Raw genomic sequence first — 18503 nt, forward strand, 5'->3', positions numbered from 1 at the left:
TAATCTTTCATGTCTGGGATTCAACAAACAAACAAACAAACAAAATTATAATGATCCTTGACAAAACACACACACACTATATTTAAAGCGATGCAGATGCTGATGACATTAATAGAATAAAATGTAAGTTTAAAATGATCACAGACTAAAACAAACTAAACTACACTTTGGAACACATTAATCTGATGACTGCAAAGAAGAAAATATTTACAAACATGACGTCATACTTTTATCTTTTAAAACAAACAATTTATTATTTTGTAGAAAGGACAGAATATTCACCGTTCTGAAGACAAAATGCAAACAGTGGACTCATGGCTAATGGACTACATTTCCTGCTAACTTGATAATCATGTAAACTACCACAATGATAAATGTATACACACACACACACACACACACACACACACACACACACACACACACACACACACACACAGTACACAATGTGTACTGTGTGTGTGTGCAGCTACAACTATGAAGCACAGTGATGGCAGTTTTCAGTTCAGAAAGTTTCAAAGGCTCAGTTTTGAAGTATTCATAAAGCGTTGAGGAGGCTGCACAGCAGCAGTGCTGTGTTGAGGGCTGCCAGGAGGCTTGGTCCACGATGGGCTCTGGATGTGGGGCGTGGCCTCAGGTAAGGAGGTCTGAGGACCATCCTGCAGGGGTTCTGAACCAACGCTGTGGGGATCTGCTCCTCACTGGGAGGCTTGGAACTCAACTCATCCCGGACCTGGAACAGTCAAAGGGTCGGTAACTCTAGCTAACTACTTCAACCAACTACTCTAACTAACTGCTCTAACTAACTGCTTTTACAGTACTCACCACTTGATTGAACAATGATACCACACAGATGGAAGGGTAACTCAGAGTATAAAAGACATTCTGATGAAGCCACGCCCCCCGAGGACGAGTCCTTCCAGTTTTCCTAACCCTAACCCTGGGTTTGACACAACCTGAAAGAAAACACTGTCGTCACTGCACTCACTCTCTCCACCTCCTCAAACACTCGCAGGAAGTTCCTCCGTAGCACATCGGCCAAGTCGCTGTCGTTCCAGCCTCTTTGCAGGAGCTCCTGGATTAGATTGGGATACTTGGACACGTCTTCTAAACCCTTGGGGAACCTGTGCATAGAAAAGACCGTGAAAAGTATTCATCCGCCATGCAAACAGGATGTTAGGACCATGGGAAGAAGTGTCTGGGAGGTACAGAAGCAACCATCTGACAAGCCAATCAGCTGACAAGGATCATCTGAGGGGCAAATGATTATTTCATTGGACATTGACAACATGACTTCAACTGGTGTCTGTCAAGAAGCGACTGCTGTTGATTTGTGGCTTCAGTCACTCACTCATTCATTCATTTTCCATACCCGCCTCTTCCCGAGCTCAGGGTCACAGGGGTCTGCTGGAGCTATTGGAACATAAAGCAGGTCCACCTCCAAACCATAGGACAACGTCATCAAACCATAGCCCTCACATACCTCCAATCTGCTGCAACCAACCCCGCCCTGAAGAAGACAATCAAGGAAGCCCAACTCACTACCAATGCTCCCCTGTCACACATCTTCCAGTGGACAAACTCTCCCACCCTCCAAAATGCCCCCACGACCGAACAACTGAGCATACACAGACCAGCAAACACCCATAGAAACACTTTAACACACAAAGACACACAAGAAGACATGTTAAATAGTTTTAATGCACATTCACATAAGACTGCACTAGATACACATGAGCACTTATTATTATTATTTTTTTTTCTCTCTTCTTCCTCCCCTCTGTATCTTTACCCCCTCCCCCTTTTCTTTTTTCTCCCTACTTCCTGCCTTGGCCCTCAACCTCCTCCCACTATCCTGCCCCTCCCACTATCCCGCCCCTCCCACCCCTCTCGCCGCCCATCACCAAGCTCCACCTACGATGGCTAGAAAAGGGCAGAAGGCCCGAGCTGTTCCCTCCAGGCTCAGGAGTTCAGTTCACTTCAGTTCACCTCCAAGGCAGCGGCCCAGTTGTGCCACCTGCTTTCTAGTCACTCACAATCACTTTCAGTGGATCTGCTGAGGGTTTTGTGATTTTACCCGGATATTATAGTTGATATCTGGTGAGACCAAGCGACGAGACCAAGCGGAACACCAGAAAACAGAAAATGACATTCAAATTGGTCGCAGTACGCTTTACCACCATAAGATGCTGCAAAATCTCACATGCCGGCTCTTTAATCCTCAATTATAGAAACGAGAAGTTTTGCCGATACTCTTTTAACCATTTGTTGTTTCGCCCACCCTAAAAAAACACACAACCTAGTGAGTCCACACACGTCGACGGTGCCGGCGTCAGACCCTAAGAGTGAAAAGTGTGTTGATGTTTTCTCACGGGAATTTCCAGGGCGTGTTTCTTACCTGCCAACGCCTTCAAAATCCCCTCCGATTCCAATGAATTTGGGTCCAATGACGCGCCTGAGGTGATCAAAATGGTCTGAAAGAGCAGGCGGAGTCAACCGGTCAAGTGCGTGCGGAGCTGCTGGTCCAAAACAACCAACACAGGTCTTTTACCCGCCACGTCGGAAACGGTGGCCTCGTCCCTGCAAGTGATGAAGTTGCTGTAGAGGTTGACCATGATCACCCCCCCGTTGTCTCTCTGAAACACAGCGTGCAGTCATGCAAGGAGTCGGCGAGGGAGATAGGAGAAAAGCAACGTGTCTCAACACAGCCGGATCTTCATGCAGTATTCTAAGAGGAAGACATAAATGCAAACTTCCCTGCAGTGAAAGCAGGTATTAAAGGCTTGGAATGACGTCAAAGGTGCCTCTACTGTATCTCACTGCAACTGTAGGGAGAGGCTAATGTTCAAAGTGGAGGACGGCTCGAGTCGTGCAGGCAGAGACAACAAACAGCTGACATCCTGTTAGTCCGCGTGCTGGAGAGTTAATCACTCCTGCATCAGTGGCAACAATGTGCCGTTTGTTTGACGTTGTTATTTCCAGTCGTGTCAACGGCGGCTTCAAGCCAGTCAAATAAACATTTTCATTGCCATAATAAACGTGGTTTCAGTCGCCCTTGAACCTCAAGTGTATCCCAGTTTCATTCCAAAACTATCTGCGTCCACGTGCTTCAGTAAACTCTGAACCCGTCCAGCAGCAGCAGCAGCAGCAGCAGCAGCAGCAGCAGCAGCAGCAGCAGCACAAACACAACCAGTGTGGCTTTATTGGCTCAAAGATTCATCAGGCTGTGACGTCTCGCTGATTGACTGAGCTGAGGGAATTCCCTCACTGCTTTTCTAGAATATCAATGTTGTTTCTATGGTGTGCTTCACACTGACTCGTGATCTCTGCACGGATGTCCTCATGCATCAAGGAAAATCACCTAACACCCAACGTCAGAGGGGATCGCTCAAACAGATGCTGTGGAAAGGTGTTTAAGTCTTTGCGTGCGTCGCTCTTCCTCTGACCAGTTTGTGCAGCAGCCAGTCCGGCACGTTGCGGTGATGTCCACAGAGTTGGTAGGAGGACGAGTGGCTGAAGATAACGGGCGCCTTGGAGAGCTGCAGCACGGCGCTGGCCGTCTCCCAGGAGGAGTGGGAGAGGTCGACGATCATCCCCAGCCTGTTCATCTCCTGCACCACCGCCTGCACAGCACAGCAGCAGGGAGGCTGACACAGAGCAGGCCACAGACCAGAGGCCGGTGTGTGGAGCTTCTCTGCCACCAAGTTACCACACTGACTGTTCAATGACTCCTACTGTTGACTCAGCAACATTTGGGTTATTTGACCTTTCTGGGGAAACAGAATCCTGGCAAAAGGAGACAATTTGGCATAAAAACCATTCTCAACAACACGTCCGGGTTCTATTCAACGAGACATAAGAGAGTAGCACACGCACAGCAATGTAAATGTCCTGGTTTGTGTTCCTCCAAGCTAAACGGCGGCAGTGACGTATGTGAAGCTGAAGCTTTGCTCACCTTCCCAAAGTCCGTCAGGCTACTGTTGCGCCTGTTATAGACGTCGTAAAGTCTGGAGGACGATTCGGCCCTTCATGGAAAAACAAAGGCAAACCAGGAGACAGTATTGTTGCAAAGCAATATTCCACTGGGGAGCTTCTGCCTGTGGGTGGCTACTGCTGCCCTGACAGAAGACGGCTCTACCACGGAGTGTTGCAGTTGTGCGTCAGCGTCATGGAGCGAACGCCCAGCTGGTAGAACATCCTGAGGGTGGGCAGGCTGCTGTCAATGGCGTGGCCCCCCTCCACACTGATCAGGCAGCCAATGCTGCCCCTGGACCTGGAGTCCCGCAGCTCTGCACAGGCACACACACACACACACACACACACACACACACACACACACACACACACAGTACAAAAACTTTGTTACTCTACTAGAGTATTTATATCTAAATAGTGCGACAGTGCGTTTTGGCCTGCACACCAAACGACAACAAAGACCTTTGGTTTCCACCCACCGCCACCTGGGCGTTGCGTAGCTTCCTGGCAGTGTGCGTTTGTGCGTTTGTGCGCGACGTGCGCCGCTCACCTCGGGTGGATGTGACCAGCTCCAACTCCTGGTACTCGGCACACATGCGTCGCAGCACGTCCAACTGCTCCAGGGTCAGCCTCACCGCGTCCTTCTGCTGGGCGCCGCACAGGACGTAGGCCGCAAACAGCTGTGTGTGTGCGGGGGGGGGGGGGGCAGCAGAGTGCAGCCAGAGAGAGAGGAAAAGACATTTCATCACTGAAGGGGGGGGGGGGGGGGGGGGCTGCGGTCAGTCTCGCTCCACCTGTCACCTGACCACTGGCCTGAGTGTGGAAACACAGTGAGCGCTCGCACCTGCGCCTGAACGTGGCCTGCACGCAGACGCCTGATGTCCGTGGTCAGCTCACTGACATTGTGAAGGTCAATCTGGCTCAGGCGGTTGCTGTAGCGTTTCCTCAGCTGCATGGCAAAGTCATTGTGACTGGCAGGGGGGGGTTAGGGTTAGTTCAGTTCAGTTAATCATTTAGACTTCAGGAATATGTGCAGCAGAAATAACCATATATATATATACACATATATAACTATGTAACTATATGTGTGTGTGTGTGTGTGTGTGTGTGTGTGTGTGTGTGTGTGTGTGTGTGTGTGTGTGCATCTGTCACCCATCAATCAGAGGATATGTGAGCATCAAGTCCTGCGCTCGCTTCCCTTCAGGCTGCACACGTGTGAAGAGACACAGGCAGAACAGAACCACGAGGAACCCGGGGGAACTCATCCCACTTCTGCATGAAGAACCTTCCGGTTCCTCCAGGGGGCAGCGGCTGGCGGGACCAGAGCCAATCAATCAATGTGTCGCCCAGGGTCAGTTTAAATGCCATATTGAGACAAACATTGGGCAACACAAAACATTCACAAAGTGCTTCTGCTGAAATGTTGCAGCGTGCTGCGCGTGCTGCGCTCTGGCAGTGGAGTGCTATGTGCATTCAGTGAGTGGAAGGGCTGGACTGTGATGTTGGCTCAGTGTTCACAAGCAGGACTGCAGTAGGAAGAACACAGCAGAACCATGAGAGAGCCGTTATCTTCTCAGTGTCTGAGGGCTCGCACTAAACATCAGTCCATGATGAGAGGACGCCTCCTCGTGCCAACTGCTGAATGTTTTGTATTTTGTTGGGACAAGAACAAGAAGACAGCGAAGCAAAGCAAAGTGGACAGTGAGTAGAAGCTCCCTGGCGGTCCAACAGTGAACCTCTGCACTCGCAAACAGCGGAATGGAATTTATTTACCACCGATCGGGAAGCCTCGGAACTTCTGGACGAACCTTCTGATGAACAACGCGATCCGCCGACCAGTTTCCAGCTCTGAGCTGCAGCGTCACAAAGATCAACAGCCTACCTGAAGGCTGCGCCACTGTGCTGCCTTCGAGCGCCGTCGGAAAAACCGACTTCCAGCCACCGTCCGACATCGCGATCTGCGATCTGCGAGCGACGTGCAAAGTCGCGACGGTGGACAGAAGTGTGTTGAAGAAAGTTGTGTTGCTGACCGCTTCGGTGTCACTGCAGTCAGTGTGGGAGGTTCAGTGACACGTGGTGTCTGATAGTAAGTGAATGCAGCAGCGTGATGATCATCCTGATCCCACATCTGTCCAACCACGTGTGATAGAAAACCACCAGAACCCGCGTTGACTCACATTCTGGGCAACACCGAGTGTGTGTTGGTACCGCGTGGCTGCCTCGTTATAAACATAAACAACACTGACACACTTTTCTCTTTTGTTTTATTGCCTTGTATTAATTGAAACGTGGCACACCGAGACGAAGGACTGCCGTCATTGTGACAATTAGTGATGTGTCGGTCGCGAACGAAACGGCTCTAAGAGCCGGCTCTTTGACGTGAACCACGGGAGCCGGATCCTGATTGGGAGCCGGCTCTCTCTCTCTCTCTTTCACCCCCCCCTCTCGCCAATGGTACGATCCTCCTCTCACCTGGTACCTACGCTGACGCAGCCAGTCGGCGAGTGCAGGCTGCGCATGCGCACTGGGAGCAGGGGCGTCGTTCAGCTATCAGATGTGGATCCAGTGAGTAGCTCAACCAAAAGTGTCTCACGTTGACATTATTGCTCAGTTCCAACAACACGTTGTAATTATTAGCAGCCCCGTTGACTCACAAAAACATTACTTTGAATCTTCTGATATAATTATTATTTATTATATATTATTTATTATAATATTCTTAGGAAGGAGGCTAACTGGCCAAGTGTCTCATGGCCAGTTAGCCATTAAATAAAAAAAATAAAAAAAAGATTTTCTTTTAATGTTGTGGGCGAGTGAGTTGTGTGAATTGTTGAGAACGAGGGTGTTGTTGTTTCTACCTATTTAAAATATTATATAAAACCCAAGTATTATTACATCCCAGTTGGCTAACTAACTGGCTAGTCGGCCAACTAGCTTGCTGGTCGGCTAACTAACTGGCTAGTCGGCTAACTAGCGTGCTAGTCGGCTAACTAGAAGCCAGGGATGAGATGTGAGAATGGTGAGCTCTCTCTCTTGTTCTTGAAAATATGGAGCTATTGTTACAAACACACTGAGCTCAACTCTTCAGTCCTGCTTTTCAATTATTCTGTCCTATTAGTTGACAACAATATGTTTGTGTCTGATTGTCAGTGCCAAGTGAAAGGATGGAAGATGGAGAGAGTGGCAGAGAGCAGAGAGGTCCTTCAACCCCAGAGTTAAAGGTTGCTGCTCCGAACAGGTAAACGTTTCTCTTCATTCTCCCCCCGAATAAACACAGTTGTCAGAATGCACATTCAAAATAATAAGACATCAATACACCCCCCACCCCCTCACACACACACACACACACACACACACACACACACAGTAGGCACTGGTAAAAGCACATATTCAACTCCTTTACTCGAGTAAAAAGTGAAACAATATTGTGCCATAAATGAAACCAAACAACAGTGAATATTTTCCCTTTTAAGATTTTTTCGACATGTTTATTTTTCTCTGTTCTGAAAACAACAAACAGTGACCCCGAATCTCCTGCCTAGAAAATATCAACCACTTTATAATATTCAACTACACAACAGCATCTTAGCAACAGCTCCACTTCAAGCAACAACAACTTTAATAATAATAATAATAATAATAATAATGATAATAATAATAATAAATAAATCACATGTGAATTACTTTGAAGACAATGTTAAAGACTTTTGAACACTAATGTAAGCAGCGTGTCTTCCAATGGAAGGAATAGAAAGTACATTGTACATTGTCTGAGACTACAAATCCCAGAATGCTCTGCTGGTATTTTGGCACATCAGTAAGAACAGGATGTTGATTGAAGGACATTATTATTATTATTATTATTATTATTATTATTATTATTATGTCTAAATGTATAATCAGCCTGCAAATAAAAACCAGCCATATGATTTTTACTGGCATTTTATTTATTTTGATGATTTTCTATTATTTGAAATGTGATTTAGCATGAGTGCAATATGAAGTGACTTATTGTCTGGTATGAAGCTTTGCTTTGTTCCATATTCAGCTTGTTTGCCTCCATATAAGACGCTTGGTCCATTGTACTCTGGAGGAAGATTCTGTCCCAGTTTGACATTCAGTCCCACTGAGCGTTTGAGTTAGACTCCCTGGTTTGCAGGCTTGCCGGGGGGGTGGGGTGGGGGGGGGTAGTCTGGCCAACGGGGCCGCGCACCCACTGAGATTTAGACCTGCAGTCAGTAATGAGCAGAGCCGCTGGCCTCCGATTGGTCGACGCTGCTGCTTCAGTGGAGTAATCACAACTGTGTTTAATGTTATTGTACCCCCCCCCCCCCCCCCCCGCCCATGACACTGTTTGAATTCAAATGAAGCCAATGACTTGGTGGTGCCATCGACCTTGCTGTGGAATGCGTCTGGAGACTGAGAGGCATGAAAACAACAGCGGCCCATCGTTGAGTCTGATGGGGGAGTTGCTGCTGATTGGGTCACGAGATGGGCTCAGTGCTGGTGGTCTGGCTGTGAAGGACCCCTGGGAGAGGGGGGGTGATAGTAAGAACGCACTTGATTACAAAGTTTAAATAAATACCACAACATTTAAACTTACATTTAAGAGGCACTTTGAAAATGTGAACATTGTGTAAATATTCTTTTCTTTTTTTCTTACTTTTGCACCGATGTCCCGCTGTCACGCCAGCAATCTCATTCTGAATTGTGGGAATAATTGTTGGCTTGCAGCGGCGTCAGGTTCTGTCATGATTTGAACATGTTTAACAGAGTCAGAGGAGGGGGTTTGTGAGGGGTTTGTGGGCGGGTCGGAGGGTTTTGTGGGCGGGTCGGAGGGAAGCGGCTGTGCTGCGCTCCTCAGTCTGACTTTGTACTGCAGGATCCTTTTGTCCACTTTGCTTTGCAAACTACAGCATCGACCGGTGGAGCCCGGTGTGCAGATAACACCATGATGCAGCAGCTGGGCGTCACTGCATCAGCCGCATCTTATCACACACACACACACACACACACACACACACACACACACACACACACCACATTACAGTCTTTTTGACCATCCCAGCACATTGGAATGAGCTGTTTACTGTCATGTTTACCAGGAAGTAATTACATCCCTGCTATTGTTGGGACCATTAACTCCGAGGCTCTCCACTGCACTCTCACTCCACTCTCACTCCACTCTCACTCTTATAGTGTTGAGTTGGCTTGCCCTCTTGTCCGCAGTGATTGCCTTTACCTCTCGCTGGACATTACCCAGACACACTGAAGACAGTGTTTGCCTCCGCACAGACACACAACACACACCAACAGGATTGTGTGTTCTTGCTGGAAGTGAAGCAGGTGTGAGGATCTTCTGCTCTTCATTGCAACCTTGGCGTGTGACTTGACTGAGTGCTGTGTTTCTAATGGGGGCAGCTTCATCACATCATCACCACTTCAAAGTCACGGTGTTTGGTTGCACTGTTCAAGAATGAAAAGGCAGAAAACACCACGCTGTGTTTTTTGCTTTGCGTCGCTAGATTATCATCACGTTAGCAGACCCACTGTTTACCTGGAGCTCTGCGTCCACTAGAGGGCAGCAACAGTCAGCCCAAGCGGTGGCGAGGGTTTTCTTCATCGAACCATCCGTCATGCAAGGAAATGTATGAAATACATGGAGAGTGGAGCGACGCATGCAAAGCAGGTCATGGCTGAAGTGATCCACCAATGTCATTTTCAAGTGATTTTCCTCGCAGCCTCTCAGGCCCGACGAGGCCGACGCACCTGTCACAGGTGCCTTGTCGTAGCGCGCTGTTCTGTGAGTTGCGACTCCGCACGCCGGCCGTTGGGCTTCCTCAAACTTCTCATTTCCTGCTGCCCTCAATTCCTGGCAGCGCCGTCGTCACTGTTCATTATCTGCTCTTACAGCTTTGACTCCGGCATAGCAATTACATTCTCAGCCGTGCTGATTAATCCAACACGGAGGCAGTTCACAAAATGCTTTTTGAAAAGACATTTCCAGACACACACTTGCCAGCCAGTGGCGCCGTGCACGGCCTGTTTATGCAGATAGACAGCAGCAGCAGCAGCAGCAGCAGCAGCAGCAGCAGCCGTCAGCGCCGCATTAAGATGTTTATAACTGTTGTCAAGTGTTCTCTTAACCTCCAGTGTGCGCCGCGCAGGGAAACAATGGACTGTTGGGAAAGTGATTAATCCCATCCGTTTGGCTGTCTAGTTGCACGTTGTTGGTCTGCGCGTGTTATTTTTCCCTTCCTACTGTGAATCCCTCTCCGGCCCTTGGTTAATGTGTCCCCGCTGCTCTCCGTTTAGCTGCGTAACCTTCCGTTCTCTGCTGACAATCACGTCATCAATCAGCGTCCCATTACTCCGCACGGCGGACAAAGCGGCTGCACGAGTGAGAAAAACCTCCGGCCCGTCTCCACACGGCGGAAGAATGTGGACTTGAGAGAAAACACAGCCCCCCCCCCCACCCCACCCCCCAGTAAATATTCAATTTAAAGGACTCCCAGATAAGGCGGGTTGAAAAATTGAGGCAGCAGCCATTCTTCTAGATAAGAGAAGACGCAGCCATCTGGAGGCTGGGAGATAGCGAACTCCCACACCATCCCAGAGACCTCGCTCTCATCCGCTGCAGCGGCGAAGCCTGCAAAATAGAGTGGCAACATTGTAATTATCCCAACTTCAAAATGAATTTATTCACATTCAGCGCTGCTCTGACTGCTGGCTGTGCTCACGTAAAGTGTGACGGGTCACTTCAGAGAGGGTTCTCCTCCAGAAAGAACCAAATGTCCAGTGGCCTTTTTCTGTCTACTGAAACAAATATTAATTTGCATTTTAAAGTGAAATTGTGCATTATTTAGTCTTTTATTTTGCAGAGTTTTTATTTACAATCCTTATTTTTTTTTGTGTGTGTGTGTGTGTGTGTGTGTGTGTGTGTGCATTTTGAGCAATATGTGCTCTTCACTGTGTTTGATCCAGCTGTGGAGGCAGGACCTCATGGTGACAGTCAAAGTGTATCGTGTCCCATTGTGTGGTATTGGTCATGCAGTTTTATCATGGCGTGTTGTGTTGTGTGGTATTGCAGGAGCAGGAAGTTGCTATTTAACACAAGTCAAGATGTTTACCCAGGTGAAAACTCTCAGTGGATCCTGGTGCCTCCTGCTGGTCAATATCAGCAAGTAGCCGTTAATTACTCCCCTCAACTTTCACACTGCGGCTCTTTTAAAGCCGGCAGTGGTGTGTGTGTGTGTGTGTGTGTGTGTGTGTGTGTGTGTGTGTGTGTCATTGTTCCGCCGAGGCCTCCTTGTCCCTCTCACCTCCACCCTGACTGCTTCTTTGAAAGCAGCGGCGCCGGGCTGAACCTGCCTCTCGGCAGGTGAATCACCGTGTCCGCGCTCCCATAATGCACCTTGTTGACTCCGCCGCCGCGCTATTTGGCGCCAGCCGCATTGGATTTTGCCTGGGATTATAATGCTTTTGTCACTGCGTGTTTTTTTTTTATCTGTTCTCTCAGTCGGCGCCGTTAGCCCTGTAATTACCCCCCCCCCCCTACATTTTCACACTTGGCCCCCAAATTCTTCTGAGGTGATGATGGTTGAAATCTTCCTCAGACCGGCAGTATCAGATTGACCGGCACGCTGCGGCGGCTCCGTCCCAGGCTGTTCCCGCCGTGATAACAACAACGTGCGTTGCTCACCTTCCAGCTCTCTCTCCAGGACTCCAGGCTGCCACCAACGTGACGTATTGCAGTCGCAGCGTTTCTTATTCAACCTTGGCTGCCCTGCCGAGCTCCCCTTCCTTTAATAAGATCAAGAGAGAGGTTAATCACTGTTTCTGCCTCAGTCTGTGTCCACTCCTGGATGACCACTGGATGAAATATGAGGATTTATATTCCTTTGAAGGATAAATTTAACACTAATGCCACAGGGCTCACCCCCCCCCCCCCCCGCCTCTATTTTATGCCGCGGCAGAATTGTCTTTTGGCTTCAGAGTCATTCTGATTCATTTACTTTAGTGGGCCGGCATCTGTGTGTGCAGATTTTCATTAAGATCAACGGTGGAAGCTGCACACCAGGTTCCACTTGTCTCGGTCCCGGTGGGCCCGGCTGTGATGAAGTGGCAAGGAAAAAAAAATGTTCAGCCGGTAATTATTTGCAGAAGCATTTGTTTCTTTTTTTTTTTTTTAAGGACAACTTTTAGAGAAATGTACATTTTTAATAATATTAATGGAATGGAATAATATTCATCTGTGTGCTGGAGGTCCTGTTTGTGGTGCAAACGGGTCCTTTTAGCCTCAGCCCATATTTACAGCTGCATTGATTTTGAAGAGCGAAAATAAATTCCAAAGAAATCATAATGAAAGCGTGGTCCAACACTGCAGCCGCTGTCTGTGCAGCCCACAGCCACAGACAGCATTCTGCATGAGAAATGTCAGCGGACGGTGCTGCGCGGGGGGGGGGGGGGGCAGGTCGGCCCGGCGGCTGAAAGCCAGGATTACAGCGGGTTTTCCTGCTCCCATATTTTGCAGGAACGGTGTTGTGTGAAGCTCCGTCAAGCCCACTTTTAATCCCTGCTGCACTGCGTTGTGTGATGTTATGTTGTTATCTTAATGATAATCTCTGCCTGTATTTCTGCCCTGGGCCTCTCTGTCAGCCTGGCTCGCTGAAGGAGCGCTGCCTTATCAACAGCTTTGTCATTAAATCAGAATTTTTTTTTTTTTTCCCATTTATTTTTTTATTTTTTCAATTTTTTTCTTTGCCGCAGACAAATTTCCCCGCAGTTACTCTTATCAGAACCATCGGCACGCTGTGATTTTCCGTTCAATCAGAGCCTTGCAAAGCGCAGCGATGCGCAAGTAATACACAGGGAACGCTGAGCAACATTTTCTGTCGGGGAGAGAAGAATTTATTCAATGTTGAGCTTGCGTGAGCGTTGATAATCAGACAAATAAAAGCCCTGTGTGTTTTTCAATTTGTCCGTCCCGTCGGCGACGGCTCGGAGCCGCTGGTACTTTTCACACCGAGCCTTTGTTTTCAAGAAGAAGGAGAGGAAGAGGGAGAAGGAGAGGGAGAAGGAGAAGGAGAAGGAGAAGGAGAAGGACAGGAAGAGGAAGAGGGAGAAGAAGAGGAAGAGGAAGAGGGAGAAGGAGAGGAAGAGGAAGAGGGGGAGGAAGAGGGAGAAGGAGGAGGAGAGGAAAAGGAAGAAGGAGAGGAAGAGGGAGAAGGAGAGGGAGAAGGAGAAGGAGAGGAAGAGGGAGAAGAAGAGGAAGAGGGAGAAGGAGGAGAGGAAGAGGGAGAAGAAGAGGAAGAGGAAGAGGGAGAAGGAGGAGGAGAGGAAGAGGGGGAGGAAGAGGGAGAAGGAGAAGAAGAAGAAGAGGGAGAAGGAGAAGAAGAAGGAGAGGAAGAGGAGAGGAAGAGGGAGAAGGAGAAGAAGAAGAAGAGAGGAAGAGGAGAAGGGAGGTGATAGTGACACAGTGCAATGGCAGATGAGTCGTCCACACACCATCAAGGCTGCAGAGCTGCGAGCACGAATCCCCAGTCTGCTGCTCACGGCTCCTCTGGGTGTCTTTGTCACATGGTTGTTACACACATCACCGCAGCTGTTGTGTGTGTGACAGCGTGTCACACACACAACAAAAAAAAGACACAAACAAAATAAAGAACCAAAAAAAAAACACCTTCACACCTATGTACACCCCCCCCCCCCCCCAGCTCTCCACACTGATTGGTGGAACTGCTGCTCAGTTCTTGTGAGGACAAAGAAAAACATCACACAGTTGCTGTGTGTGTGTGTGTGTGTGTGTGTGTGTGTGTGTGTGTGTGTGTGTGTGTTGTGATTGTCTCAGCATTGTGCTTGAGTTGCAGGGCGGCAGCCAGTTGACAGATCCAGTCACTTCCTGCCGCTGCTCACTGAGGAGGCGGCTGGACCGAGACCCCCCCGGCCAGACGAGCCCTCTTCCAGCGAGGGGGGGTCCCCGGCCCGTACGGCAGGTCAGGTCCGGGTCCCGGTCCGGCCCGTCTCTTGCACGGCGCCAGCGAGGAGGACGACCCCCCCTCTGCCCCTCCCCCCTCCTCCGCCTCCCCCCACAGCGCCAGCACGGCCTCGGGGGGCTGGTAGCCCGGCTCCTGGGGGTCCAGGGGGTCTTTGGACAGCAGGATGCTGATGGACGGCACCGTCCTGTGCACCGTGGTCCCCGAGGCCGCCCCCCCGCCCCCCTCGGCGCTCTCCCACACCTCCCTCACCACCTTGTAGCGCAGCTTGGTCAGCTGGTGCAGGTCTCCCACCTTGCGCTTCATGATCTCGGCGCAGGTGATGGTCTTGGTGACGGCGCGGCCCGACCCGCTGAACACCACCTGCCTCAGGCCCTCCTCCTGCTGCTGCCCCCCCCCACCGCCCTGCACCCGCGCCATGGCGAAGCCCATCAGGTTGCGGATCTTGCTGCCCTCTTTCACCCGCATCTCCAGCACGCCGGCGGCCAGGCCGGGGAAGGGACAGGGGCCGTCCTCCTCGCTGCGACACACCTTCTTCAGGCCCTCCTGCCCACTTTGACCACCGCAGCAGCAGCAGCAGCAGCAGCGGGAGGGGGCGGGACCAGTGCGGGGGGCTTGGGCGGACCGGAGATGCCGTCGCCGCCCGCCGCCGCCGCTCGTCTCGTCCTGGTAGGTGGAGCAGCTCCTGCCGCTTCCCCCGTTGGCCATGTGGGCTGGTGTCTGGACCTCCAGGCCCAGCTGGTGGTGCCGGTGCTGGTGGTGGGCGGGCGTCCGGACCTCGTCTCTGCCCGGGTGGCGGTTCTGCCCGTTGACCACTCGGCAGCCGCTCAACATCTCCTCCTCCGCTGCCGCTCTGAAGCTGCGGGACGCACGCCACTCCCCCCGCATCATTTTCTATCAGCGCCGGTCCGCAGCTGCAAAGTTTCAAGACTTCATGGGAGAAATAATAGCCGCCTCCCAGGAGCGCTATCGCCGGAGCCTTTCAACGCTGCCCCTCGGAAAGAGCTGCAGGAATAAGATAAACGGCCGGCTGGTGAATTAAGACGCCTGCAGGGAGCGTCGCAGACGTTCTTTAAAGAGCATCTCCATTTCACACCACAAATGACTCTTTGCAAATTGCTCGCCGGGCCGATAATGATAATAATAATAATAATAATAATGATAATAATAATAAAAAAAAAAAATCAAAAGTGCCGCTACAGTCTTTTCCTCCCCTCACATGATGTTTCTGTCCAAAACATCTGCAAAATACAGGAAGTTGGTCTCGATGAAGAGTTTCCTAGAGAGAAACTAGGAGCTCACATGGGGACTCCACCTGATCTTTCAAGCGATCCGCTCCAGCCCTGCAGGTTCTGGGCTACCAGCTGGGTTGGTTGACCTCTTTGGCCGTGCGGCTGCTCCACACCTCTCCTGGACCTGGTTTGAGTCCAGCCTCAGCAAGTCTGCATCCCCTCTTCTCCCGCTTCTCACCTTAGTTGAGTGGAGGTCCTGCTGGGGGTCCTGCTAGAGGTCCTGCTGGGGGTCCTGCTGGAGGTCCTGCCGGGGGTCTGCTCCCGCCGGGTCCCTCCTCCTGCTCCTGCTCCTGCTCCTCCTCCTCCTCCTCCTTCCTCCTCCTCCCTGGAGCTCTGTGTCGGCTCCACTGGTGCTGTGGGAAGTCTATTCTGTTTTCCCACAAAGAGACATAAGGGACAGGAGCTGCCTCACAAATGCTCACAGGAGGAGTGTGTGTGGCTGAGGGGGAGCATGAGGGAAAGGGGAGACAGCCCTCTTAAAGGCGCAGGTCTTTTCATCTTTTAGATGAACACCCTCCACTCCACAACCACAGGCTGCCGTCTGAGGGGGGTGGGAAGAGAGCGCGGGGCAGCGGCGGCCAAACACGCCTGTCCCTTTAAAACCCGGAACGTCGATCCCGGCAACTTTGTCAATCTGTGTAGAGGACGTTGCACTGTTCCACCGCCGTACATGACTGATTAAACCTGAGTTGTGGAATGGAGACCCAGTCAACCTTTAAAAATGCATTTTCAGTTCCGAAACAGTGAATTAAATTAGCCTCCTCGTAATTGAAAACATCCCTCAAAAGAGGCTCTGAAAGTCAGACGCGGTAAATTGCGCCGTACTTAGCCTCCCTCCTATTAGATCTTTATGACCATTACCATTTACATAATGTAGCATTAATAGCGTCATTGTTGAGGCAATCAGCTAGCGTGGCGCCGCCACCCCCCTCGCCCCCGCCACCCCCCACACCCCCCACCCCCCCCTCGCCCCCGCCACCCCCCTGGCTCCTTGTGATCAAGGGCACCGAGGTGCTGCGTTCAAGGTGCAGCTGCTGCATTGCATGTGCACAGGTGAGGAGGTGACGCCATTGACACAATGGGGAGTTCCATGGGCCCAGTCAGGCCCAGTCTGGCCCAGTCAGGCCCAGACAGCAGTGGTGCTGCCCAGGTTCCCTGATGGAAGGTGTGTGTGTGTGTGTGTGTCCTGTGTGAGTGACAGACAGTGGACTGGATGCTTCCTGACAGCCCACTGAGACCACCAGACCAAGTCAGAGTAGCACTAACTACTGTCACTACACTATAGAGCACACACACACACACACACTCACACACACACACACACACACACACTCCAGCCTACAGTATGAGTGAACAAACCAGCCACCACAACTAGATTCAATTCAAACAACAATAATAAGCAGGTGTGACTGCTGAAGCAAGAGGGACTCACTGCACTGCACTGCACTGCACTGCACTGCACTGCTGCGCCGCCTCCGTGCATTTCCTGACAACTGTCAATCAAAAGACTGTCCAATCATAACGCAGAATCCCAGGGTCCGGATGTGGGGGCGGGACTAGACGCAGCCTTTACCCAATGAGCTTCTAGTTTGGCTGCTCCATTACAGTCCATTGAAGCTGGACTTCAGTTGGCTTTAATGAGACGCCATGGAGACACATGAGGAAAGTCTGACCTGAGATCAGTTTTTCATTTGGAGCGAACTGGTCTCGGAGTTGAAGATATTCTAACGGCTCATTTTGAGACGATGGAATTTAAACACCACTTCACATATTTGACTATTTTTGTTTATTTATTTATTTATTTATTATTTGTTTATTTATTTAGCCCTTTCAGCTGAGCTTCACCTGCCCTCTGAGAGCAGAGTCCTGCCTTCGACCCACTGGGCCTCAGGTTGTCTGAATTCACAGTGGCTTAATGCAGCAGTTGGTTTGAGGAAGCCTCTGAGTGATAGTGGTTGGCCAACCAAGCGGTTCTTTGAAGAGAGCCAAGAGAGCCGAACAGGACACCGGGTCAATGATCCTCAACCCATGGTGGAGTTCTGGCCCATTACAACCAGTTGCAGTGAAGGTTCTGTGCCAAATAAAAACAAATAAAGAAAGAAGTATTAGAAAAGGGCTACAGTGAGTGTTGTGTTGAGTGTGGAAGACACGTTCTGATATTGTCGACGTCATGGCCGTCAGTCATTCATCATTTGGTAATAAAATAATACAAGCAACAAATAAATCTAAGGAGCCGCTTGGGCGTCAACAGAACCACCGACTCGTTTTAGCGAGCTGAGCCAAAAGAACCGGTTCACCCAACAGAGCTGGAGTTGGCGTCACAGAAAGGCGGGCCTTGAATGGGTTTGAAGCGCAGCTTGAAGATATATTTTCCTGTTATCGTGATTTATTTATTTATTTATTTATTACTCCAGCTTGTATTTATTGGGCAGCGGGAGCCAATTCATCTCCGCCGGAGCCATCGGCGTCTCCACGCAGGAGACTCACTAACAAATATCTTTCTTTCATCTGCCAGCCAGCGAGCAAGGAAGAGAACGGCAGCGAGGAAAGAAGGAGGGAGGGAGAGAAAGGAGAGAAAGGAGGGACAACGTGATCATTCTGTTGTTTGGGAGAAATTACCCTCATCACTTATACAGAGATGCACAGCTGCCTGAAGGGATCCACTAATGTTACTGCATAATAAACTGTGTGTGTGTGTGTGTGTGTGTGTGTGTGTGTGTGTGTGTGTGTGTGTGTGTGTGTGTGTGTGTGTGTGTGAGAGCAGCAGGGGGAGGAGGCTGAGAGAGAGCTATCAGAAGAGGGCAGGGTGCTGCTCAAGTGTGATTTAACTGGATTGAGGTTCAAATTGATGTTAAAAAGCTGCGTCAGTGCAAAGCAGGGAGTCCAAGTCCAACACTCAGTGGGACTCAATGTCAAACTGGGACAGAGCTGGGAGTGAACAGAATCTAGCTGCATATGGAACAAAGCAAAGCTTCATACCAGACAATAAGTCACTTCATATTGCACTCATGCAACAACAATAACAATAAATAAAATGCCAGTAAAGATCATATGGCTGGTTTTTATTTGCAGCCTTCGGATTTAAAATCAGCAGAACCTTTTTCCAAAGACTGATTATACATTTAGAAATAAAAGAACAACAGTAATAATAATGATAATAATAATAATAATAATAATAATGATAATGATAATAATGATAATGATAATAATAATAATAATGATAATAATGATAATAATAATA

The 18503-nt window shown here is 49.8% G+C and overlaps 2 protein-coding genes across 3 annotated transcripts; both read right to left on the bottom strand.

The window, feature by feature from the left end:
- Window positions 1–224: 224 nt before the first annotated feature.
- On the bottom strand, window positions 225–5951 carry dpep2 (dipeptidase 2). Of its 2 annotated transcripts, XM_076016944.1 has the most exons (11): window positions 5749–5944; window positions 5128–5286; window positions 4820–4946; window positions 4526–4655; window positions 4139–4289; window positions 3956–4025; window positions 3447–3623; window positions 2552–2636; window positions 2399–2474; window positions 989–1124; window positions 225–733 (listed from the first exon to the last, which is right to left on the bottom strand). In XM_076016944.1, exons 1-11 carry the CDS (start codon window positions 5925–5927, stop codon window positions 539–541), a joined length of 1485 nt encoding a protein of 494 aa, XP_075873059.1. In that variant the 5' UTR covers window positions 5928–5944; the 3' UTR covers window positions 225–538. The 2 variants fall into 2 exon arrangements, with proteins under 2 accessions (XP_075873059.1, XP_075873060.1); XM_076016945.1 differs by lacking the exon at window positions 3447–3623 and having other exon boundaries at window positions 5749–5951.
- Window positions 5952–13320: 7369 nt separating this feature from the next.
- On the bottom strand, window positions 13321–15659 carry LOC142882280 (uncharacterized). The gene has a single exon (XM_076016946.1). It carries the CDS (start codon window positions 14859–14861, stop codon window positions 13887–13889), a length of 975 nt encoding a protein of 324 aa, XP_075873061.1. The 5' UTR covers window positions 14862–15659; the 3' UTR covers window positions 13321–13886.
- Window positions 15660–18503: the final 2844 nt, after the last annotated feature.

The sequence above is a fragment of the Nelusetta ayraudi genome, unplaced genomic scaffold, assembly GCF_046127955.1.
Source record: "Nelusetta ayraudi isolate G7.1 ecotype Tasmania unplaced genomic scaffold, CSIRO-AGI_Nayr_v1 ptg000246l, whole genome shotgun sequence".
NCBI classification, from domain to species: domain Eukaryota; kingdom Metazoa; phylum Chordata; class Actinopteri; order Tetraodontiformes; family Monacanthidae; genus Nelusetta; species Nelusetta ayraudi.